The 24,669-nt window shown below is 34.3% G+C and overlaps 1 protein-coding gene across 6 annotated transcripts; it reads right to left on the reverse strand.

The window, feature by feature from the left end:
• Nucleotides 1–577: 577 nt before the first annotated feature.
• Nucleotides 578–23,622, reverse strand: LOC105344638 (calponin homology domain-containing protein DDB_G0272472). Of its 6 annotated transcripts, none has more exons than XM_011452453.4 (4): nt 23,512–23,622; nt 23,093–23,172; nt 4,704–8,524; nt 578–2,176 (listed from the first exon to the last, which is right to left on the reverse strand). In XM_011452453.4, the coding sequence occupies exons 3-4, from the start codon at nt 8,507–8,509 to the stop codon at nt 2,173–2,175; spliced, it is 3,810 nt and encodes a 1,269-aa protein (XP_011450755.3). In that variant the 5' UTR covers nt 8,510–8,524; nt 23,093–23,172; nt 23,512–23,622; the 3' UTR covers nt 578–2,172. The 6 variants fall into 6 exon arrangements, with proteins under 6 accessions (XP_011450755.3, XP_011450754.3, XP_011450753.3 ...); XM_011452452.4 differs by having other exon boundaries at nt 23,376–23,516; XM_011452451.4 differs by lacking the exons at nt 23,093–23,172; nt 23,512–23,622 and adding an exon at nt 14,602–14,784.
• Nucleotides 23,623–24,669: the final 1,047 nt, after the last annotated feature.

The following is a 24,669-nucleotide window of genomic DNA, read 5'->3' on the forward strand; positions in this document are numbered from 1 at the left end:
TCTACTACACCCATCCCCTTTGAACAACATCACTCCTGTTTCTGTCACAATAGAATTATTGTAGGTTTAAGGTCATCAATAATCAACTAAAGATGTTACTTTATCATGTACACCTACACTTATGTAGTTTTTTAAACGATATGAGCTGTATTTTTTAGAATTTTGTTTTGGTTCAAAAACCTGTTAGAATGATAAGTCTGCATGTAACTCAAACTTTTATGATAAATAAGAATTCAAAAAAATCATTAATTTTTGTCAGAAGAAAAATTTCTCTTCTAAGGAATATATAGCAGATCAATTTTTTGTACAGGCGGGTGACAATCATTCAATTTTGCTTCAATTAAAGCTTCTTAACAGCTTTTCCCACAAAAATAAAGCTAACAGAAATTTAAAAGCCATGATATTTTATGTCATTTTAGCAGAAAATTAATAACATTTTCGTAAAAAAAAAAATTCAACATGAAAATTGCAGCTCATATTGCTTTAAATGTTATAAACTTAATGGAATTCAATACAGGCACGTAAATACATGCAAACATGTATATCCCAATCTAAAAGTAAAAAAAGGACACAAAAACAAGTTTTAGAATATATATATTTAATATATTTATAAATATTAGCATTTCATAGAAAAAATATGCTTGACATGTGATATATGATACAAAAATAACCAACAATTGTGATGTAATGTATGCATGGATATACATATATAAAACAAATGATATGTTTTACATTGGATATCACAACTCAGAGAGAATGTTCTTAAATCAATGAATGTTCGTGGAAGCAGTGATCAGTTTCTGTAATTAAATTAACAACAAATAGACAAAATAACAATTTTGTAATCACATAAACAAATAATTGAAAGACATTGTATACAGATTGAGAGATGTTGGAAGAGGGAAGGGGAAATCTACTGGCCACTTACAGGACAATGAATATCATATGACCTGGCGTGCAATTATCAAGGAATCATTTTTATTTTGTCAAGATGAATTTTACAGTTTATCAAATGTAGAAAAGGTTGCCTCATCCCCATTTCTTACAATAATAGTTATAAATGTATTACTGGGGAAGATCACAACTCTAACAGTTTGATTAACAAATATCATATCATATACAAAAATAAATAATTCACGAATAAGGCCCATATGACATGTATAACAAAGGTGGTGGAATTCCATATATACTGTATACACATGTGGCTAGGATGTGGATATAAATAAAAAAAAATCATCATGATAGAAAGATATTTAAATCCGAATGTGAATATAAGTAATATAGATACATGTATATCAAAAATATGTAAAAAGACCCCATACAAATACTACACTATATGTTAAATAAATGTGACACTTATAAGTGTGTAAAATTTAAAGATTTTGCAATCTTAAAAAGAGCCCATGTATATACATGCACAATATTCTGCAAATTTGTTTTTCTACAAAAATAAATCATTGCATAATAAATATACTAATAGGGGTATCTATACATAGCTATGTGCACCCAATGTTATATTCTAATGCAATCTGCCAAGTTGCAAGAATTTTCTCTATATTACCCCCTAATTTAAGGAGATTTTAATTCAGTTAGAATTGACAATTAAATTTAAAACAGATGTGATCAATTTGACATTTTTCATGTTGAAAGTTTATACATATATGTACACATATACATTTAGACTAGAATTATTGTTAGCTGATTATTAAACAAATAAAGGAAAGCTTGCACAATATGATCAATTGTTCATGGAACAAGAAGAAAAATTAAACAACTCGATAATTCAATCTTACCTAGCATGTATATTTATAAACTACATGCAAAATCATTTATGACCAATGGTTTTCAAAATTAACACATTTTTAGGATCAATCATCACTCATTTTGATTACAGTATTTCATTTTTCCATCAGAGTACCTAGTTAAATGCCAATGTGATTGATCTTCATTTCACATGCATATTGAACAGATATGCATTTAGCAGCTAAATGTATTCAACTCCTGTCACTCTGTTTTCATGGCTCAAGATTGTCTCTCCCTCTTGGATTCAGAGCTAGGACATGTTGATTACCGTAACTGTCGGCAGATAATTAAAATTAGGTTGTGTCTCTGCTGTGGTTTCAGTATTTTAGGTAACTCAGGTGAGTATATACGTACATGCAACAATTAAGGTTACCTGAAAATAAAAAAAAAATGTGAAAATTAAACGGCATGATAAAAGGTTCTACTAATTATTTGTCAATAGTGATATAGAGCATACAATTAGTTGTTGAAACAGCTGGTTTTTTGTGTGTCTAAAAACAAATATGCATAAGAAATAGTGGGGGGGGGGGGGGTCTGAAAATTTGCCTTCCCTGGAAAACAAAATTAATCTTCAGACCCTTCCCCATGGGAAAAATTTCGGCTTCTAAGCAAGATAGACTGTTAACATTATTCCATTGACTGCCTCTGAATAACCATCCCAGCATTGTCCTATTATAATCCGAAAGGTCATTTCAGCTTACATTATGGGGCACATAGTTCTAAAACAGTGAGGTAACTGAACTTTTTATGGATATACTGAATGACAAAAGATTTAACAATAGATAAGACAGAGACACCTAAAGCTTTGTAATTGCTAATGGGTACATTGTAATGGTTATATGATACAGGTGTCAAAAGAAGCACATGAAGAGAACGTCCCTTAAGTGCTGGAGATCAGCCCATTTTGCTCACATTGTTGTGTAATGGCAGACTGACACAGCATTGGTTAATCTGACACCCAGCGTGCTAGCTAACAGACAAGAGGCGTGATCTATACTGCTGTCCCCAAGAAAGTTCCTTTTAAAGTTATGTTTCCAAATGTAATTTGTCTGAATGTTTAAAATGTATACATAAGTACACATATTGGTATTGGTATATAAATACACACACCATTTCTTAAAATTAACACTTTAAAATACGAGGTACGTAGCAATATCTGTGGCGGGTATATTTATAATCTCCCTGCTGAAATTCCACTTGTATTTAAAACAGACAAAGGTAGTGATTATGACAAATATTTGGTCTTCTACTCTTGGCTTTGTGTGGGTCTCGGACGAACAAGTCTTTTATGCCAGGGCCAGTGGTTCTGGGCCAACGTCTTCTGTTGACAAGGCCGACTGTGTAACTGTTGTTAATCTCGAAGATTAGAATTGTCGTGTTGACTTAAAAACTCCTAGACATAATCATACTTAAGTCACACTAATTGCTAATTACCCTGAAAAGCATGTTAAGGGGATAGGAATTTTAACATGGTGTGATTGTTTTCTTTCCTTCAATTAGAGTAAAAAAGCCAGTCTTTTAAGTGCTCACATGTAAAGGATGAGTCATTTTATCTACATTATAAATCAACCATGGTCGAGACATTTTAAAGCCTTAAAACTTTGATTTTCTCATGGAAAATTTCTTTAATAAACTACGGTAAATGAAGGAGTAATTACGTCCTTAACAAATACACGCATATAGTGTGCAATTAATTATTTCTCTTTTGTAAAATCCTTTTCAAGAGCTTTGATGTTAAGTGTAAAATACATGCAGTGTATGCATCAGTGTATCATCAAGTGTGGTTCATTATAATATTAATTCTTGAATTTATCTTAATCAATCATGGCACTCCTTAATTTGTTATTCTTTAACTCTCTGACATAATGTCACAAAATACACCAACATGTAACATGCATGAAAGAATTGAAATTCCCCTACGGGAGTGTTTACATACGTAAATGAAAATTACATAGTAAACAAAAACCAAATATGCCTTGGAACCCTCCCCCCACCCCATCTGGCAAACCTAATTATCCCTTGTACCCCCTTGTACAAATTTTCTGGATCTGCACATGATATACAGGAACTAAAATGTCTCCATGTAAAATCTTGATCTCTAAAAAGAAATCACCAGATCTCTAAATGGGTGGATATCCCCTCCCACATCTAAAATAGCCATCACACTGAAAATTGAACCCATGAAAAATGTTTATGTCAAAGAAATTTCTATTTCAGTTAATCATCTGGTATAGATTCTCCCAATGTTTGTCAAACAGTTTCATCATATATAATTTTGTGAAATTTAAACTGCATCGGGAATATTTACTATCTTGTCAATGGGGGTATATCTTGCCTTATTGGAAACCTAATTCAATGTTGAGATTTTCACCTTTGTTCCAAGCAGACAGTTTGTCTCCAGAACGATTCCTCTTTACACTTATTTTTAAAAAGAACACCAGGAATATATCTTCCAGTCTTTATCTCACAAAATTTGAAAAAATGTTTGGTTTAAGTCTTCGTGAGATTACATCAATATTGAATACACTAGCTGAAGTGCACATATTTTGAGCTCCTATTAAGAAGGTAAAAATATCCAGTTTTCTTTCAAAAAAGTGCATTAAATTAAATGGTTTTTGAAGATAGAAACAGGAAAAACTTGGGAAATTTGCACAATTTTCTATGGATTCAAAAGCATATCGTAATAATTTAAAGGATCATGAAAGAGCATGCTTGACTTAAACTGAGAATAGTACATTTGAAAAAAAAAGTAGAAATCCCACCAAAAAATAAGAAGAAAAAATAAATATATGTCATTGCATACTTTAGAATAGGGCACACAATGATTAAAAGCCTCTATGTCAATAAGTAAAAATTTTAAGAGGGCACTTTAAGATACATAAAAAGAAATAAAAGCATACCTGAAGTCGCTGTTTGTCTTTGATGTAGACAGGTTGGGAACCGAAATGGATGACTTAAATAATCCAGCATTATTTTCTGTCACTGAAGGCCGAAAGTCCCCAACCTTAATCTTTGCCACCATGGAAGACCTCAAGGGAGACAATCCTTCTGATACAGACGCATCCGAGTTGGAGTCATCTCCCTTTACACTGGGATCAATAGCACCATTGGAACGATATTGCTGGCTGGTGGGATGCTCACCCGACACCATGTATTTCTGTGCAGTTCCTGAGGCTGCAGAATTTGGGTTGGGTACCACTTGCTTAGTGGGGCCCTGCCATGTCTTATATACCTGATTTCTCTGAGAATCATCAGTCTGCACACTCCCGTTTGGCATTTTAGAATAGTCCACAAAACCTTTGCTCACATCCATCATGGGTCCTGGCCAGGTCGGTCCATTCATCATGAATCCATAAGCAGAGGTTATGTTCTGATTGGGTTGCATGCCCTGCATCATTCTCATGTAGTCCGTTAGATCATAGCTCATTCCAGGAACTCCAGCATTGAACAAAGGTCCACCGTATGTTGGCTGACCTGTGTAGGGTAGACCCATCCCACTTTGCTGAAGACCAGGCTGATTCATCAAGTTTGAGAACTCAAAAGCTGCAGGGTTGTAGCCCTGCTGAAACTGTGTGGGTGGGGGTAGAGGTGGTGCTGAGAGGAAACCTAATTGTTGCTGCTGTTGCTGTAGCAATTGTTGCTGCATCTGAGCTTGGAGTTCCAGACGCTGCAGCCTGTCCCTGGCTTCCAACTCCCTCAGTCTCCGGAACTCCAACTCTGTCTCCTTCTCCTTCTTTTTCTCTTCTTCTCTTTGTTTTTCTTTTTCTTGAACATCTTTTGAAATTATTTCCTCCTTCATTTCTCTTTCTTTTCTTCTCACAGTCGCATCATATGTAAACTTCTTTTTCTTTGGAATTAATTTCGGAGCAGAGCCTTCGAACTGTTCCGACCCATGTCCATTGACACTTTCATATTCAGGCAATAACACAATTTGTCCCTTTTTGTTGACATAAGCCACTCCAGCACGCTTCATTGTACTAATGTCATGTTCCTTATTATCATCTTCATTGTCATCATCATCACTTCGCTCATCATCTCCTCTCCCATTGCTCTCTGATGCCTTGTGACTAGAATGACTTTCACTAACACTAGATTCTAACACAGAAGACTCATCATCATCAGAACTATCTTCCCGTTCTTCCAAGCCATTCGACATCATCATTCGATCAAATGATGGCTCAGAGTGAGAAGCACTCAGCTTCCAATTCCTTGGCACATCCTGAACCACTTCAAAGTCTTCAGATTTCTGCTTCTTCATTATTTTACCAGAAGCTTTGCTTATGGAACCAAAAGCATTTCTGACACTTTTGTGTACAGATTTTTTGAACTTCTTAATGCTATCAAACTTTCTTCTCTCATCAGCAGATGAGTCTGAATTTTTCTTGTATTTCTTTTCCTTGACTTTAGGAGCTTTGCCCTTTGTTTTCAAGTCCTTGACTTTTTGTGGAATGATGGATGTTTTGAATCCTTCCATACCATTTCTGGGAGAGGTCATTGTCTGATCATCAGACAGATTATCATCTGAGAGGTCATCCTCCGGCACCCAGTCATTCGTTCCGTACACCGAGTCCCGATAACTCTTACTTGCATCCTCCTCATCTGAGTCCGGTTGACGTTGCCGAGAATTCCTGACATTAAGTCCACTAGGAGCAGTAGAACTTTTCTTTATAAATTTTGGTCTGGGGAAATCATTATTTTCTTCATCATCTTTTCCCAAGTCCTTAGTTTCACTGACTTCCCCGTTTTCTTTGGTGCTCTCAGAGTGCCTTACTGTGACTGTGTCAGATTTGAACACCAAGTTTTCTTCCTGCTCCTGTTCCTTCTTTTTCTGCTCTGCCAGCTGAAAGTCGATTGTTTTACCTTCCTTGCATCTAGCTTCTCTCTCTGCAGCAGCTTTCTGTAGTTGCTCCCGGAAAACTTGTGCAGGGTCCTTTGGTTTTTCTTTCACAGGAGTCGTATGCTTCACCATTTTCGTTGCTTTGGCCTGAGCAGCAATTTTAATATCATGTTGCAGCAAGGAGCTCAGTTTCCTTGTTGCTGCAGCTGCATTGTTGCTGTCATTAGATGACACACCACTAGTTGTGGATGTTTCTGATGGCTGTCTTTGAAAAGCTTCCACTGGCTTCCATGTTTCGATATTTGTGTTTGTACTCTCAACAACTCCTGAATCAATAGAACTTTGCCTAACAAGTGGGGGAGGTTTGGGGGAATATTTGTCCTGGGTCTCACGAGGTGTAACAGGAGCACTTTGGTAAACAAGATTAGGTTCATCCTCTGCCTTTGATATATCAGTAAAGTTAAGATCTTCCACTTTTTCTGCAGGCTCCTCAACAGGAGGAGACTGATCCTCAGAGGCTTTCTTCTCTGTTTCTGCCTGCTCGGACAACTGTCTCCTGATCGAAATTTTTTCAGCTCTCTTCTGAATTTCCATCAAGAATGGGTTTGACTGATTTGCTTTAGCAGCAGGTGGAAGAACAGGAGGGGATTTATACAAGGAGGTAGAACGAGGGGTTGTTGGTGCACTATGTGCTGTAGTCTGTATTGCACTTTGCGGACGCTGACTGTTCTGTCTAGTTGGTCCACTTATGGGTCCTGATTTTTTCAAAATAGATTTGGTTGCAGGGGGAGGGGGAGGAGGGGCAGCTGGGGTGCGTAAACTGTGGGAGCGTTTCACTTGTGCATTGTCCACTACGTCCATATCATAATCTGCTGGAGGTTCCTCAAAGGAATGTGCCTTTTTCTGTGGAAGGTGAGCAGGTCTTGGTGGAGGTTGTGAGGAGGAGGTTTTCTGAGGTGATGAGGTTGGGGGTTGAGGTGGTGGATGATTGGGGGGTGGGGGAGCCCTCTTTTTCTTTTTGAGACCAGTGTCTAAACTCACAGCACTTTTCATGCTCCGCACTGAGGGTTGTCTGGAAAACGATCCTTCTTCTGCATTATCTGCTAGATCATGACTTAGATCCTCTAGTTTTTTACCAGTTCGTTTCTCAATATCCATTAAAGTTTTGCTCCTTCGAGCTTCAGCAAGTTGGGCATAAGTCATATTATAGGATTGATCTAAATCAAACGAACTTTTCACAGGAATAGAAACTTGCGAAGTGTAACTAGTATCCATTGAAATTGGATCAATTTTCCCACGAACATCCAGAGATTCCTCATTTGGATCCTCGGGAATAGTTTCACGAATGTATAGACTAGATGTGGCTGACATCTGTCTGCGATGCCCTCTAATTTTCCCAGAAGCAGATTGCACTGGTGTACCATTATCAGCAGTACTACCACTTCCGTACGATGAGGAATAAGGCAAGCCGTTTGCCAGTGGAGAATTATGCACTCCTGGGTACGAACTAGATAAAATATCACTGCTGTCATGTCCACTAGATATATCATCATGTGACAAATCTCCATTTGAAATATCACCATTCAATGTCACATTTCCCGAATTAAGATCATTTTCATTGGAATCAGGACTAGAAAAGATATCCTTGAAATCCGGATGATATTGAGAGAGTTCCTTGGACACAGGTCGGAGTTGTACATCCTTGAGTCCTGTTAAGGCAGAAGGGAGCACACAGTTGGCTGGGTTGTAGTAACTTGGACCCTTTGGACCTAGGTCACTCACGAGGCGAGAAGTTGGGCGCTCTGCCGGTCGGGGAGGGGGGCCCTTGATCTCCTCCCGTGGAGTTCTGGTAGATTGATTCTGACCCATGGCTAAACGTCAATCCTATAAACAGAAAAAATGAATACTTTGAGGTTTGTATCGATTTTTCCCCAGTAATTTTTTTCTAAATTTCTTTTTAACATGATAGCTTGATCTTGATGTAAAAAAACCCTCATTTACAACATTTTTCAATTAATTCATACTTCAGAAAAATCTATATTAGATCTATAAACATTCAATCATAACATTTACATATCAATACACTTCAAATTCAGATCTTTTCCTAAAATGTTTTGGTTGATCAGTTTTCTACTTATTTACAATTCAACACGATATCAAATGAATAACTGAAAGAATCTGAGTCATCATTCACAAAATATTATCCTTCACACACACACATTCATAAACCTACTTAATTACGAAATTTGAGAATCTCTAATAATGAGAAATTCATTATCATTTGTTATCAAACACATATTAATATGGAACTCCATATCGGATACATGTAGTTTAATTATCATTCAACTTTCAAATATTCATGTGTCTTGCATTTCCTGAAACATAAACCATAACTATGTCACCTGTTTTTCACCTTTTTTAATCCATGTGGGATGTTTAAGGCAAAATTTCCAATTTACCATTCAAAGGAACATATCCTTTTCCGAAATAATAAACAACTGTAGTTCCTGAATCCTAATAAGACAGCAGTTATCCAATGAGAGGTGCTTCATTCATGTGACACATTGTACATCTCTACTGATGTGAGAAATGGAAACTATAAGCTTTAAATGGTGAATCATGGACAATTTTTTACAAACTTTACACCCACAGCTGTCTCACCCTGTCTCACACTACTGTCATTGCCACACAATACCCTGTACACACACAAAAAAAAAATCATTGCAACTGCTCCATACCTGAATTCTGTAACAAAAGAAGAGTTCACCCATATGACACAGTTCTATTCCCCACCTAAGAAATCAATCTATCTTTTTAAACAATAGCCAGGGTGGGAGTCTTCTTCTTTATAGTTAAAAAAAAAAGTCCAGTTCAGCCAATGATAGTCCTCAATTATCTATTTACTGCACAGCCAAAAGATAGGTTTGATTTATAAACAGTTTTCACCTGACACTCTTTTTTGGTCAGGTTACCTAATTCTTCAGGTGGAAAAACTTAGTACCACAGGTCAGGTGAAAATAACGATTTAAACTTGGCAACAATCGCTTTGTAACACACCAGATGAGATGAGCAACAGTTCACTTTAGCCAGCCAATAGGGGGAATGTCAAATTTTAATATCTTGTCAGGTGAAAAAGAAATGTTACAAAGATATCAAATAGACATTCTTTTACTCAACCCAAGTCCATTCAGAGTATTCATAAATGAAATAAATTACCTTACTTACCAAGTTTGTAATAAAATTTAATACCATCCTTAGAGTTCAAACAACCACAAATTATTTCCAGTGCTTGGTTTCATTTTGTCACAAGAGAAGCCCCTCTTTCATATTTCCCATCCATCCCCATTGACTGCCTTATAACCATGAGCAAGGCGACTACAGAACCTCAATTCCGTGATTCATGCCTTCCTTTAAATTACGCCAGACCCCCCCTTTTTTTTTTAACTTAAAAGTCATTGATGCATTGAGCAAAGGCTAAAGGGTTCCTTATAAAATAATGACATACTTTTTTTTCTCTCACTCTTACTTTGGATTTAAAAGGTCAGTGTTAAGGTTCACTTACAAATAAAAACAACCAGGTCATAACCTTGTATGGACAAATACCGGGGACCAATATTTGACAACATTGCTCAATGACAGTGAAGTGTCTATTGTTACACATTAAATCAGATATTGGGAGTGCAACACTACCTACAGGCAAAATACCACAGATCAGAATAATAGAAGATATGTAACCATAGTTTTAAAAAATACACAGCGTATTTAACCACAAATTAGAAAATCCTTGCGGTTCTAATTAAGACAAACATTTTTTATAGTCACTGCCTAACAATTATATTTCATAGCAGAATTCAAAAATTCTAGTAGAGGTTGTTTTGGGGTAGGGGGTTAAAAATAAGTTGAATTTACACCTGTGCATGGAAAAAAACTGTCAAAGCTATATTTTTTGTTTATCACTAACAAGGTGGTCCCGTCATATATAACTCTGAATGTAAATGTCAATCTGTTTTTTACCATTCCAAAGTTTTATGACTTTATTACATTAAAAACAAAAATGCGTAGATAAAAAATCAGAGTTTATTGAAGAGTGTCATAATTTTATATACATGTATATGCATGGAATAAAGAAAAATACTGGATTTTTAAGATTTATTTTGGCTGTTTATTTCATCAATTAAATCAAGAATGTTGAAGCATTATGTATTTTCAATGATTTTTTCAAAGTTACCTTTATGTACCTAAAAATTTGAACTTTCTTTTTGTTGATGAATACTTAATCCTAATACATGTATATTAAGGATCGACCAAATAGAAAATTTCAAAAGCACAAAAGTTTGTTTCTGCATGCTCAAAAAAAAGGACAGCATTCATTCCTAAGGGTCAAGTTTCTGTCCTTAATAGACTGATCAAAAAATTATGTACATATGCTGTAGAAGAGTAAATATTCAGTTCTAATAAGTTTTTAAAATCCTAATTTACTAGCACTTCACAATGAATCTGTTAATCAAACAGAGCCCCTGAATTGAACCAGTAAATGCAGGAAATCACATGTACCAGTAAGCAGCTCTTCTAATCTATGTACACACATTTCACTACATGTAATTAGTAGAACATTATCACTTCAATAATGTTAATGTTCTCAAACAGCACCCACTTATCCCCCCTTTTTGTCCCAGGTATATAGCCAAGGTGAACACATACAGGTGTGATATATTTTGTGCACCTGCTAATCAACCTGGCCCCTATTCAATTTCGATACAGTCAGTTTGTGTATTCAATTCAAAACTGTTGTTGAACTAGTTTTTTTAGTATTCTTTAACATGGAATTTGAAGTTATGTTGTATTAATAATTGTTCAAACTATCTTGTTGGAACGTTTCAATTAAAATTGTTGACTTAGAATTCAGTCTATTGTAGATTTTGAAACCAGGTAAGCTAGTATAAAGCTATTTTTAACCTCATGGGAACTTAAAATTCTTAAATGGACTGCATGTATTTGATTTTTCGTACACATCTATGAATTACAAAATATTTAACGCTATTGCTTTATTAGAAAAATCAAAAATTGGATCAAAGGTTAACAAACATTTAAATGTGGGTCTCACAATGATTGAGACAGAATAACTATGTAATAAGTGCTGCACAAAGCAAAGACCAGCCATAAACTGTATAATCATTTAATATAAAGGTATAGTTTTTTAATTGCCAAACACTCCAAGAAGGATATTGCATTCTTCTTTGGTATGTACGACCCCTTTATAATTAGCTGAACTATTTACATTAATAATAAATACAGAGATCGATTTCTATTGACTGAGGCTTGAATGGGCCTATTGTCAGAATTCTGTCTTAATTCACCCCATTTGACTGTACCACACAACACCCGGCCACACCGTCAAACATAAACTTTCCGCTCATTGTTAAAAAGTTTTGATAATCAAAATGATTTCAGTCACCCGATGATACGATGTGAAAGGAAGCAATCGAAAATTGTTCATTGACCACGGGTATATATACAGTTCAATACCAAAGGTGTCAACTCTTGAACTGTTCAAATCCCCTTGCCTCGCCTTTCTATTTACTCAAAACATAACAAATAATCTGATAAGGTCCGCTTGGGTAAAAATTGGTGGAATAACTGTTTCATTAAATCTAAATAAAGTCTATTTAATTCAACATTCCAGCATTGTTTAATCTTATTTTCTCTTCATTTACAAGGTTTGCCAGGTCATCCATGTCAAAGAAAAATCGCCCCCAGACCCCGAGATGGTCAGTAAATGACACTGTATAAAGGTCATTAGGCAGGGTAGCCATTCTGGGTGGAAATGGAGAAATCATTGCCAGGACCACTATCCAGGGGTTGCTGAGGAATTTAATTTCTAGGTGACAATGAAGAGAGGGATAAAATCTGTACCCAATTGCCTTTTCGTCTTGACTCGATAAAAGGTATTTGTCCATGCAGGCTGACTGGGCTTTCAATGTTCACTTGGGAACAAACACTGGTAAAATGAGGAAAGCTGAGCAACCACAGTTACCCTGACTTCGTGACATGAAAAAATTCTTAATCATGAAATCTGGAGATATATATACAAAAATAAATAATATTTGCAGAGCAAAATCATCCCTCTTACGTCGTTTTATAGGTTCTCAAAATATCTCACTGAAGAAGAAAAATAGATGGTCATTTAAAGGTTTACAAAGCATCTATACTTAAAGAAACATGCTTGCTCAGCATACGTTGTTAAATATTTGAGGTACAATTATTCCAGTAACTGGATTCTTAATCTGCATGCTGGGTATGCGAACATGAGACCCTCTTGTGTGTGTGCAGCTTTGGGCTAGTTATATTACTGCAACATACAGGTTCTTGGTAACTTTAAACTCCTTTAGACTTTTTTTTTTTTACATAAACATTCCTCAGATAAATAAAGATTGAAAACAAATATTAACCATGTTGGTATCATTCTCTGAAAATTGATTGTGGACATCTTAAAATCATTTCTGAATAAATTATATCATTTTTTTTCAGAAACTGATCACTTCCTTCAAGCAATCACTATTTGCATGCGGGTGTACCATGTACATAAATATCAATCTAACTACATTTACCAAATTCATAAGAAACAAGATCTCCTTACCAGGCTTAACCAAGTTCAGTTTGAAGCAGAGGGCATGTATCCATGAAGGAGCTGATTTTAGTGCAAACGTGTAAGTGTAAACAAAATGTATTTGCTAAACAATTTGAGTTATCCCCTTTTCTGAACATATAGCTAAATTGAATAATGATATTTTAAGATCATAAATCAAAGGAGTTTACAAATATTTCTCATGTCTTAATGTAAAAAAAAGAAACTGTTGCTAGGATTTGGTTATATTCTCACACATATTGCGTAATCTTGACGAAACCTAGCTGTCACCTGTTCTACCCTTCCTGGTGTATTTATATATAAATTCTTTGACAGCTGAAATTTTCAAAAAAAAAATATTGTTACCACCCTATGTAAACATGACTGTTCACATTTCTATAAGTTTCAAGGACACGATAATTTCAAAAGATTGTAAAGAAAAGCCATGGCTATTAATATTTTTTGGTGAGAGCAAGACATTTTTCACCTGAAGACGCAGGAGCTTAAAAAAAAACATGACATCGACACCATAAAAGACATTGCTTCTTATAATGCTCTGTGATTGATGTCCATAAAAATCAGTTCATGAGAACCTAAGATCAAACATATATCCGTTCAAAAAATCACAAAAAAACAATTCTGAGTTTCAAGTACTGGGTATAAGTAGTGAATGTTGGGTCCTTTTCTCAATTCTTCATAAGCAGTGTGTTATTAAAGAGGACCAACTCAGCGGGGGTCGGTCAATGAAGAGGACTAGGTACTCCATTACCCAGACATGCAGAAAAACTAATACAGATAGACCTCTTATAATTGTCAAGTGATTCTTGGTTTTCCCTATTTACCAATACAAAAGAGTAGCAGTACATTAAACAATAAAAGGAGGTTATCAGATAAGGCAAGAACTCTTCACTTTCTCTTTGTGCATACGTATATACTTACCAGGTTTCCGAATAGTTTATAGGTAAAAAGTTAAAACCAAAGCCCAAATCCTTATCCTTCAATTGATAATTAATCTGTACTAGTAATATTGTTGTATACTTAACAAAGAATTAATAATAGTGACTCATGAGGAGCTTAAATGAGAAGTTCAATGTAAATAGAATTAAATAATCCTATAAAACCTTAGAAGAACTCGCTCAGCTTCAAAACTAATTGGAACCAATGCATTAAGTTCAACAATCAACACAAGTTTTCAAGAACTGTTCAGTCGTAAAGTAATCCAACACCTGTCCACCCTTGAATCAAAATCTAAATAATGAAATTTTTCTTACAAATAGCAACAAGAACCCAAGTAAAACAACAATTCAAAAATGACATTATCCAAATCAAAACTTACCATATTCCATTAAAACTCGGGAACAAAACAGATACGAAACTCATCGAAAGGAGTGTTAGTTTCTCATTCACTTCATAAATATTCCATTGACAGTCGTCTTTAAACAGCCAAGATCCGTCGACGGATAATATTCTGAGTTAAATCCTAACCAATAGGTGTAAAGTATAAGGACTGCTACGCTCCACTGAAACAGCTAGGGTATACCTTTTTTTTTTCTCCCATTCGCCGTTGTAAGTCTATAAAATAAACCTTGCAAGTTCCTTCTTGCCAACTACTCTTGGACAATGGGCACTTTAAGTAAAATGGTGAAGTTTGTTTATCTGTTTTCAAGAACACAACAATTAAATATCTCTTTCATATAAGGTTCTGAATGAAATGAACAAATATCAAGCACATGTTAACTAGGACAGAGTTGACTTTATTAACAGAGTTTAACTAATGTTGCTTGATACCATCTGAAAAGTTCAAGAAAGAAAGGACCTTAATTTTTTATTTGTTCTTTCATTGTATAAACCATGTTTCAGAGTTTCATTGAAATAAAATCCTCTGTGCAGTAGGGGTTCTATCTGATCAGTTAAATATACAGCACATCGATAATATTGCTGAAAGGTTTATCGATTGATCTTACAAAAATAAGATCTCACGATTGATAAATTCCTTTGTGTCTTAAAGACAAGTATTCAACGGGCAATTTTATTAAGGTATGTGCATCATATAATTAATGACAACTTCCCAGGTGCATATGTTCTGTTTATTAGTATCATATAATTTATACATAATGCAATATGTATTTAAAGGAAAATCCTCCAAATATCAGTATGAAGAGAAAAGGAATTGTTCTGTTTGGGGGTTGATTTCAATGTTTATTAAAAAAAAAATTAAATTCAATAAATCAATACTACACATACCAAGAAAACACCTTCCCTAACCAACAATATCAGCTTTTGAGAAAACATATTTTAAGATTAAAATAGCCAATACCGGTAAATCTTAGATCCTGGTAAAATAATGAGAAGATCCTTATACATAGATAATTAAGCCTAAGACTTCATTATGCAGAACCATCCTTGCCTGAGAACCAATTCTAAGTAGAAACTACACAAATGTGTGCAACCAGAGTCATTCCAGATGACCTGCGTCAAGAATCTGCAAAACTATATCTAAATTTGTAAAACCTAGCATTTAAATAAATAATTGCTCCTGTTGCACTATCAAAAAAATCTTACTTCTTTTCAAAAAGAGTCTCAAGGCCAGCGAGATAAGGCTATTGTGTATTGAGCACTACAATCTCCTGTTTCTATCACCGCTCAAAATCAAATTCCGTCGAATATCGTGTTTACCATTGTGTCACTTCTAATTGTGATCCATCAAAATCTGACAAAGGAACATCAGTTCACATAATTGCAAGCACTTCCAGTTTGTTCAAACAATTTTTTGGAAGACATAAGTCATTTTTTCCCCACAAAATATGCGTGTTTAATCACAATGCTGGCAGTTGAACAAGCAAAATCTTAAGAAAAAAATTTAGCTTTAGGGAAAACCCAAAATGGTGATCAAAGACGAAAACAGATCACAAGCCATATTATATCATATTGATATAATGAATTGATACAAAATGAACTAGCTAGCTGATGCAAAAAGGGTAGAAAAAAAACTAACATGTTTTTTTTAAACTACATACCACATTTATATTTGGTTCCTCGGATTGTCCACAAAAAGCTTTAAATCTGCCAGTTTTAACTTTCTTTTACTTGCAGATAACTTTCTTTTATGTATATAAGAACAGTGAATTTTACAAGCTAGTGGGGTTTCCTCTGTAAAAGGTGCACAAATTCCACAGTGACAAGTTTTTTGCTTATCAGATTTTATGTTGTCATTACACAATGATTGCATGTACTTATGTGTTACTGTCGTTTTATGTGCATACATCATAGATCTACCTGGTTAGAAATGTTTCATGCACGTCCGGCCGAACATTAAAAACTATGTAACATGTGACAAATCTGACAGAGGAATACTGTATGGGGATAATTGTGACAGCAAAACATAAGTGGCATTTGAACAATATATGCTCCTGTCTTCTTTTATTGCAAATAAATTCCCAGCATGCAATTCAAAGGAAAATTCTTTTTGAAAAAAAAAAAATAAGAAATTGAAAAAAAACCAACCTACAATTAACATACCTACTCCTGTCATCAAATTCAACAAAATTTGTACAAAATGCATGGTCATTTAGCAAACTGATGATTAAACTCTATAAATTAGACATACATACAAGATAAAGACATTGCTACCAAATATATTCATGCTTTATACTTGAAACAGTGTAACCAGGACAGGGGTTCAAGGTACATGCATGTTCATACATATACATGACTGTATGAACTCTGTCTTCACTGTACATATTCTACTTAGCATCAAATCAATCACATTTTGTTGGAATAATAAATTGCGTGAAACTTTATCACACATGAACTCTCATAAGTAAATGCAATTGTTTTTTATTGTTGTAGGTAATTTAATTGCTATGAAAAATTTATTTGGATCTTTGTAGATCGTAACTTTTGCTTTAAAAAAAAACAACCCATTGCCCAAGGACTTTCAATCAACTCTTATTTAATTACTAAACAAGCTAGAGCCTCAGGAACATTTGAAAGTGTTAATAAAATTAGCAAAGGAAAAAAAGAGTATAAATCTTCACAAGCAGAACAAAAAGTGCATCAAATTAAAACCTTGAGGGTTTTTCTAAACTTTTTGTACTTTTATCCCAAAACAACTTGAAAATAAAGTGCAGCTAAAGATCAAAAGATTTCACAAAGTCCTCTCTTTTTGCTCCGAAGGCTTCTTGCTCCTTCAATTTCAGTCCCTCCAATACAAACTTAAGTCCAGCTTAATCTCTATACACTGTCAATTCAACGGGAAAACTCTCTACCTATACAAGTGACATTTTCTTGTCTTAACTGTTTCAATTAGACATTTCTCTAGACTCTATTCAAGGGCCCATGTTATCAGCGATTGGTAAATAGGTGCTCCCGATATAATCAATTAAATGTCATAATCAATCGAATGTTTTATCAAATAGGTCTGTAGTTAAGAGAATCATTTAAACACTGATTTAATGAATGACAGTGTAGGACCCTTCAATGCTGTTCGTGTCCCGCTCCTTATTTAAAGGGAACCTGTGATTGAAGAAATCAAAATATTTGAACACAGTTTCCAAATGAACTAAATAAATCTATTAATTTATCCCTTGTTTACGTTTGTATGTAGGTAAATCTTAAGTAAACACACTGATTCATCTTCTTCAATGGCAATAGTTCTTCGGCCAAGTAATTTTTTAGTTGTACATGCTCTACGCCAGACAGACAACGCTTGAGGTATAAATTGGCAAACTAGAGTACATTACACCTTCTTTATCTGGAAGCCCAACGAAAAAATCTTCTCATGGCCTAAGTTATTGAAAAACTAAACCTTTTATCATCATTCGATAAATCTTGACGAATACCAAGCAGACATCATTTGACCCTATATTGAAACTTATTGATTTTCATTCCCATAGAACAGTATAGAATATACACATACATATAAGTCTTAAACAACAGGAGTCGAAAATTCTTATACTTTGCAATCAATTCAATTTTACCGGTAATTGCTTTTTCCTTTTGTATGGGCAAGATTTACATGGGTAAGATTTTAGTCTTCCAAATATGTAAATTACTAGATTTATCCTGGCAAAACTTTTTATTATTTTTTTTTGGATGATTTTCAAATCCATGACAGACATTCTCATATTTATGAGTAGTAAAGTTAAAAAGCTGTATGACTTCATTCACTACTTTCCCTCAATAAGCATTATTTATGGTTCAGCAATCAAAACTTCACAAACTACTTAAACATTTTCAGGAGAGGGATCATAATGTGTATTGCCAAAAACCATGCCCCCATGCCATGGACGGGGTCGTTAATCTCCAACGTTAACGACTTTTTCTGGATTATATTTTCAGCTGAAGATGCCCGGTTTTTCACCAGCAAGGCCAGAAAAAGTCACCTTCAGACCTCTTTAACTTTCAGTACTGGTATATACCCCTTAAAGGGAGCATTATTGACCATATATAGATTGTAAAAAGTCCATAAAATTTCTCTATACTTCATTAAAGGAACATTTTTCATTCAGAAAGTGTTTTTAACCTATTTTGAACCTTTTTGGACAAAATATATAACGATAAGTACGGGCCAACACTGTACTTGCTGATAAGTCATTTAAGTGTCAATCTGCAATATTGGCTTACATTCCATAAGTCATTAACTGAAATCCGGCCCTTGCTTGCCCTTTGCCAAAACCATTAATCCATCAGCAAGGGTATAACAGATTTCTATCTAGTAAAATGATGACCTCAGCCCTAAATGTGTTTGTTCCCTATCCAGCCAAAATGCACCTCGGTCTTTGGATGTCTTAAAATTTTCTCTACACAAACAAAAATGAAGTATTTTCAAAAATAACAAAATTATACAGTATACTGTAAAACCAACATGTAATGCAACTTACAACCTTATCTTGCAATTTACAAGTGAAACTGTGGTGTGTGGCAACTGAAGTTTGCCACTGAACCTATTTTAGTTATTGAATTAGACAACTGATTCGGGGCAATAAAAATTAGCTTCAAAGAGGTTCTCAGAGTACCGGTACTTGTAATATTTTCTTACACACAAATAAGTTTGTTAACTGTACAATGTATCAAATGGGAGATTGTTAGACATTGCATGCCTCGATCTTATATGAAGTTATTTCAGTGAATTAATTGTTCTATTGAGACCATTTCAGTACAGGACTCAGGTATTTATAACATACCAGTAACTGTAGAGGCAATGATAACCTTTCTGGTGAAATTTGAAAATATTTAGTCATCATTCAAAAATAACTTTGAAAAATAGTTATCAATAACTGGAACCAGTTAAAGTAATGATAGAATCAACATGGTAAGTTAGTTATTCAATACAATGTATATACTGTCAGACATTATGTTTGGAATTCTACCTGAACTCATTGAGTTCATGTAGAATTCCACTTACAGTTTCCCTTACATCAAGTATTTATTATAAGGTATCAACATTGCCTTCTTCTAGACAGGTAAAATCAAGTTTTCTGTCCTATTTTCCTTCCAGGAATGATCCCATTATCAGACCAAAATCAGGGAGAGTGACAGCTCTGCAATGTCACAATAGTCCATTAGATTTTTTCTATTTTGATTGATTCCCCCAAAATGTCAAATCTATACTGATTAATAATGACTCAGGCATTGAAAGGAGGTTTAAGATCATCAAAGGCAACAATGCTGGGGGACAAAGGATGAATGTTGCCAATTGATCAGTTCTTGATAAAACCAAATAAGAGGATTTCTAAATGGCTGATAGTGATTGTAAATTTGTGTTTTCACAGATTCCTAGCAACAACGAAGTTCTGTCTCAGGCATTCACTCGACAAACATCTTCTGTGATAAGATTTAACAGTGAGAGAGGAACCAGGATTCTCTACAGCGATAATAAAATCAGCTTACAAAGGGTTCTTGTCTTCTTTACCAAAATATAAACAGTTACCAGGAATGGACGTGTAAAAAATGACAGCAAAAAATGTCTCGACCAACACTTTGCAATGAGTGAATACTTCATAGATGGAATTCCTATATGAGAATGTGTATGCCTTTGATTTTACACTGACAATAAAAGACGTTTGGAAACAGAATGATTAATTTGAGCAATGGAATGGCGTGTCTTTCTTAAAATCAAATGAAACTTCTCTAAATGCAATAGTTGAGATCTTAAATCTTGAAATCAAACTTTACAAAGTATTCATTTATCCCGGGGGGCCACCTGCAGAGTAAATTCTTTCTATTCAGATATCAAAACAGTAAAGGTATTATCCTATTATAAAACTACATTGTATGTAACAGGTGAATTTTGTATAAGGGTCCAAACATGAATAGAAAACATGTCCAGATAGCATCTTGGTGCACACTTTTAATTGTCATTATCTACCCATTACACTATCTACAAATATTGTCATTATCTACCCATCTTCCTTTTACCGTAAAACACATCCAAAACAGCATAAGGATATTCGGCTCAAGGTCTTGTGTATCTCCATTATAGAACAGCCTCATCAATATAAGTAAAATATGTAAACTTCATTTTGTAAAACTTTCAAGTTTTATATTATTGTATGGAATGAAACAGCAAATTAAACTCCATACTTGGGGTAGGTTTGTTTCTTAAACAAGACCAATCAAGGGCTAAGGATATACACATGCAGTCAGCATATTCATTGGTTTAATCAAGACATATGTAACCCGTCAGTCAATGACTCTCTTCGTCTGGGGACAGATTAAAATCTACCCGGTCAGCACAAAACTATGGGGTCAGTCCATAGCCTGAGCTAACCAGGGTAAGGACGATTCTAATCTGGGGTAGAGATCGTACCTACCCGGTCAACAGATACAGTGAGGTCAGAACCTGTCCCCAGGACATTACGAGACAATGGTTATAACAATGGTTACAACACAATTACAGAATGTGATAGGCCCAGTAAGTTACCATTACAAGGACAGGTCCAATGGTCTGTTAACAAAAACATGTCACAGTTTCTCTGTTTAAGATTAAAACAGCCATTGTATATAATCATGATGTGACACTTTGTCCTGAGTAGGAGTCCACCTCTTGCTTATACAATGTGATTCTTACATTTCTGCCGCAGTAAACTGACTACTATATTTGAAACCTATTATTAATAGCATAATAGCTAGTGCATGTACTTTTTTGGTCAACATATACCGGTACTGGTACATCAAAGTATCTTTATGATTAGAATGAATTATACCCATGTGCCAATTAGTTTCAGCAGCAATAGGAATGCCACATATGCAAGGATGCATGTATTCTTTAAAAATAGTAGTACCTGGTATGTCTTTAGTAGTTTTACTTCCCGCGTGCCAATTGAAGAGAGGTTTAAAATTAAAGCTCCAACTTAGAGCCTATTATAGGAAATCCCTATTCTTTACAGATCAGAGAAAGATATTTATGTTGATAGATTCTCTGTAAATAATGTAAATAAATTTTTTCGACAGCACTTTGATCAGCTATTCCAGATACATATCTAACAATAATCTGAAAATAAATAATTCACAGGACAGAAACTGAAAACTTAAATGAAATTATATTTTTCCATTTATTTTGAAACAACTTTCATTACATGTACATTACCCAACTCAAAACCAATTTATACTCAGTACAAAAATAACATCAAGGGTCAAGGTCAAAGACAAATCTCAAGGTCATCTGATTGAATTTAGGTTGTCTTATTCAATTTGCTTTGGGCAAGAAATAGCTGAATATCTAATGTTGTTTATCCCTATGTATTACTGCTATCTGACTATCTATCAATCTTGATCTGTTTCTCTCCAGGTAAAAAAGAAACTTCAAAGCAAAGAGGGGGGTAATAAAATCCTGTGTTAACACATTGTTTCAATTCTTTTCAATGGTCATTTTATTACCGTGGAATTTTGGCTATAGACTTTGTTTTCCACATGTTGAATGAATGAGATGACCGGGAGAAGATTACTACTAGGGTGGGGGCCTTAACTTCACTCTCAACGTCCATCAAGTGATGACAAATGTCAAACAACCCCTTGTCACGTTATCACCCCAAGGAACACATTATCATTTGTTTACACTCAAAACATCTAATTAGGGATGCGATACAGTGGCATGATATACGTTTTCTCAACAATATCTTCTACATTTATTTTTCTCTTTAAATAAGAAATTCAAAATGTATCTTTAATTATTTTAATCCCTATACATTAATTAATGTGAGGAATGTGGGAAAAAATATCTAGGAACTTTAAATTTTAGTAAAATGCATGGTATGTATAGTATTTTTAATTAAAAATTGATTACAGAATAATTTTTTTATACCGGTAATATATTTTTTTTTAAATAACAAACTTGTTAAATTTTACCTGCAAAATTGAAAAATTGCAAATTTTACCTGCAGATTCAAGCTTCAACAACATGTGCAAACACATCAAGGAAATAAAAAACCCACTCTTACTATATTTTCTCCATTTAAAGTAACGGTAGATCCTAATCACGGCATTTGAACTAGTTAATATTAATGGGTATATATAATAATTAGACACTGCTCATTTATCTTGTAGGTTAATGTAACAGTTCAATACTCTGAATTACTGGGGCTCCGATCACCGAGTGATTGAATTTGTCAGTTCAATTGTGTGGGTTTCCTTATAGACTACAAGGAAAATCCCTGAAAATTGCCTTCCTATGGATATAAATGATGGATTTCTGGATCAACAGATGCATTATGTGTTGTTAGAGAACTTTACATTGCTTCATAAATCAGATTTATACAAACACGTACTGCACGCACACACAAGCTCGTACGCTTTCTCTGTGTTATAAATTTAATCAAGTTTCTTACCTCTGGCTTAAGTATCTACAAGTACATTTTCATTTTTTCACTGCACTTTCTTTATCCTTTATCCATTCATGAATGTTCTCCTGAAATAAAATGAAGCAATTTATAAAGTACATCCTAACTGAAAAAAATTTAAATTTAACCTTAATACTTAAGCATTAACTTTCATTCATTTACTTTATATATCAGTGACATTCATGCTAGTATTTTGGTGATGGAATTTGTCTTTTTTTAAAACAATATGAATTTTTTATATTAATTAAACTATTACAGTTCATACCCATACCTTTATTGCCAACACTTTTACTATCACAATTTGTCACCAGCAAAAACAGAATCCAACTATCAAGATAAATCCAATAACTTGTGGGCAATATTAATTCTATTTACAAGCTACCTGTTTATCGCTCAGAATACATTACCTGTCAGAGAGCCTTGGGGTACCTGACGATTATGTACGTGGAAACTGACGATCTTCTAAGGCAAAGATTGCCACACCTCCCAGGTGTCACACAGCCAGGTAAATCCAGAAATCTACATGGAAAATCGTCATTCCAAATATACCCATATATTATCTTTATTTTCATAGGTTTCAGTCAGTGAGCACAGCAAGGCGTGAGGAATATTAATTGTGATTCTTTATCTATATTTGGAAAGGATTCAATGCTCCACTGTCCAGCATACAAATAAAGTTAAAACATGAAACTAATACAATGTACATGTTAAGTCAAAAACCTCACAAGATAAATTACACCTCTGACCTAATTTTAAACATTATGTCTCACCTTCCAACAAGAGATGTTTAAAAAAAATAAGCTACTGATGACTGGCATCTGTCACTTTAATTATCAGAGAAAGTCTGCCTGTAAATTTATTGGTAAAGGTTTATTGAAATGAGTAAAAAAGTGAGCAAGCTTCCATACCATACCCCATACTCCCCAATTACTTGACAACACACTACACATAATGAATGACAAGGTATGCATTAAATACATGCACACTTAATTGAAATAATTGGATATAGGACATAACTTGAAAAATCATCAGCTCAAAACTTCCTGCAAATATATTGCATATCTATTCAAACATAGATCGTTTTTAACAACAAAATTCAAAATGCAAAAGAGCCAAAATTCTCAGAAAATAAAGGAATTAAAATTTCCTGGTAGTTAATATGCACTAACAATTTGAGTCTTAAATACCTGAAAAGTTTTACAAAATTTTGTGCAGCAGTTTATTAATATAAAGAGAAGTTGCAATTACAAAAAAAAAAGGACTGACAAACTGACTGACGGTCAAAAACATTATACCCCATGCATGGGGTATAATTAAGCTTGCCGTGAATATTAATAGTTGAGCCGAGCAACCTGGTGTGAACAAATATTTTTAGCACTCACTCAATGATTAAAAAATGTCTAAAATTCCAACATTGTTAGATTTCTTATCTGAATATATATTCATTTATTGGATATTTACAGGTTTTGACGAATTCTGATGGGGACAGCAGTAGTCTTTTTCTGTTATTTAAGATATGCATCTTTATTCTATTTTATTTATACAATCATATAAAAAAGATAATA

The sequence above is a fragment of the Magallana gigas genome, chromosome 5 (assembly GCF_963853765.1).
Source record: "Magallana gigas chromosome 5, xbMagGiga1.1, whole genome shotgun sequence".
NCBI lineage: Eukaryota > Metazoa > Mollusca > Bivalvia > Ostreida > Ostreidae > Magallana > Magallana gigas.

Bases quoted from the DNA above. Each gene is read 5' to 3' on its own strand.
- LOC105344638 (XM_011452453.4), bottom strand. From the start codon at position 8,509: ATGGGTCAGAATCAATCTACCAGAACTCCACGGGAGGAGATCAAGGGC.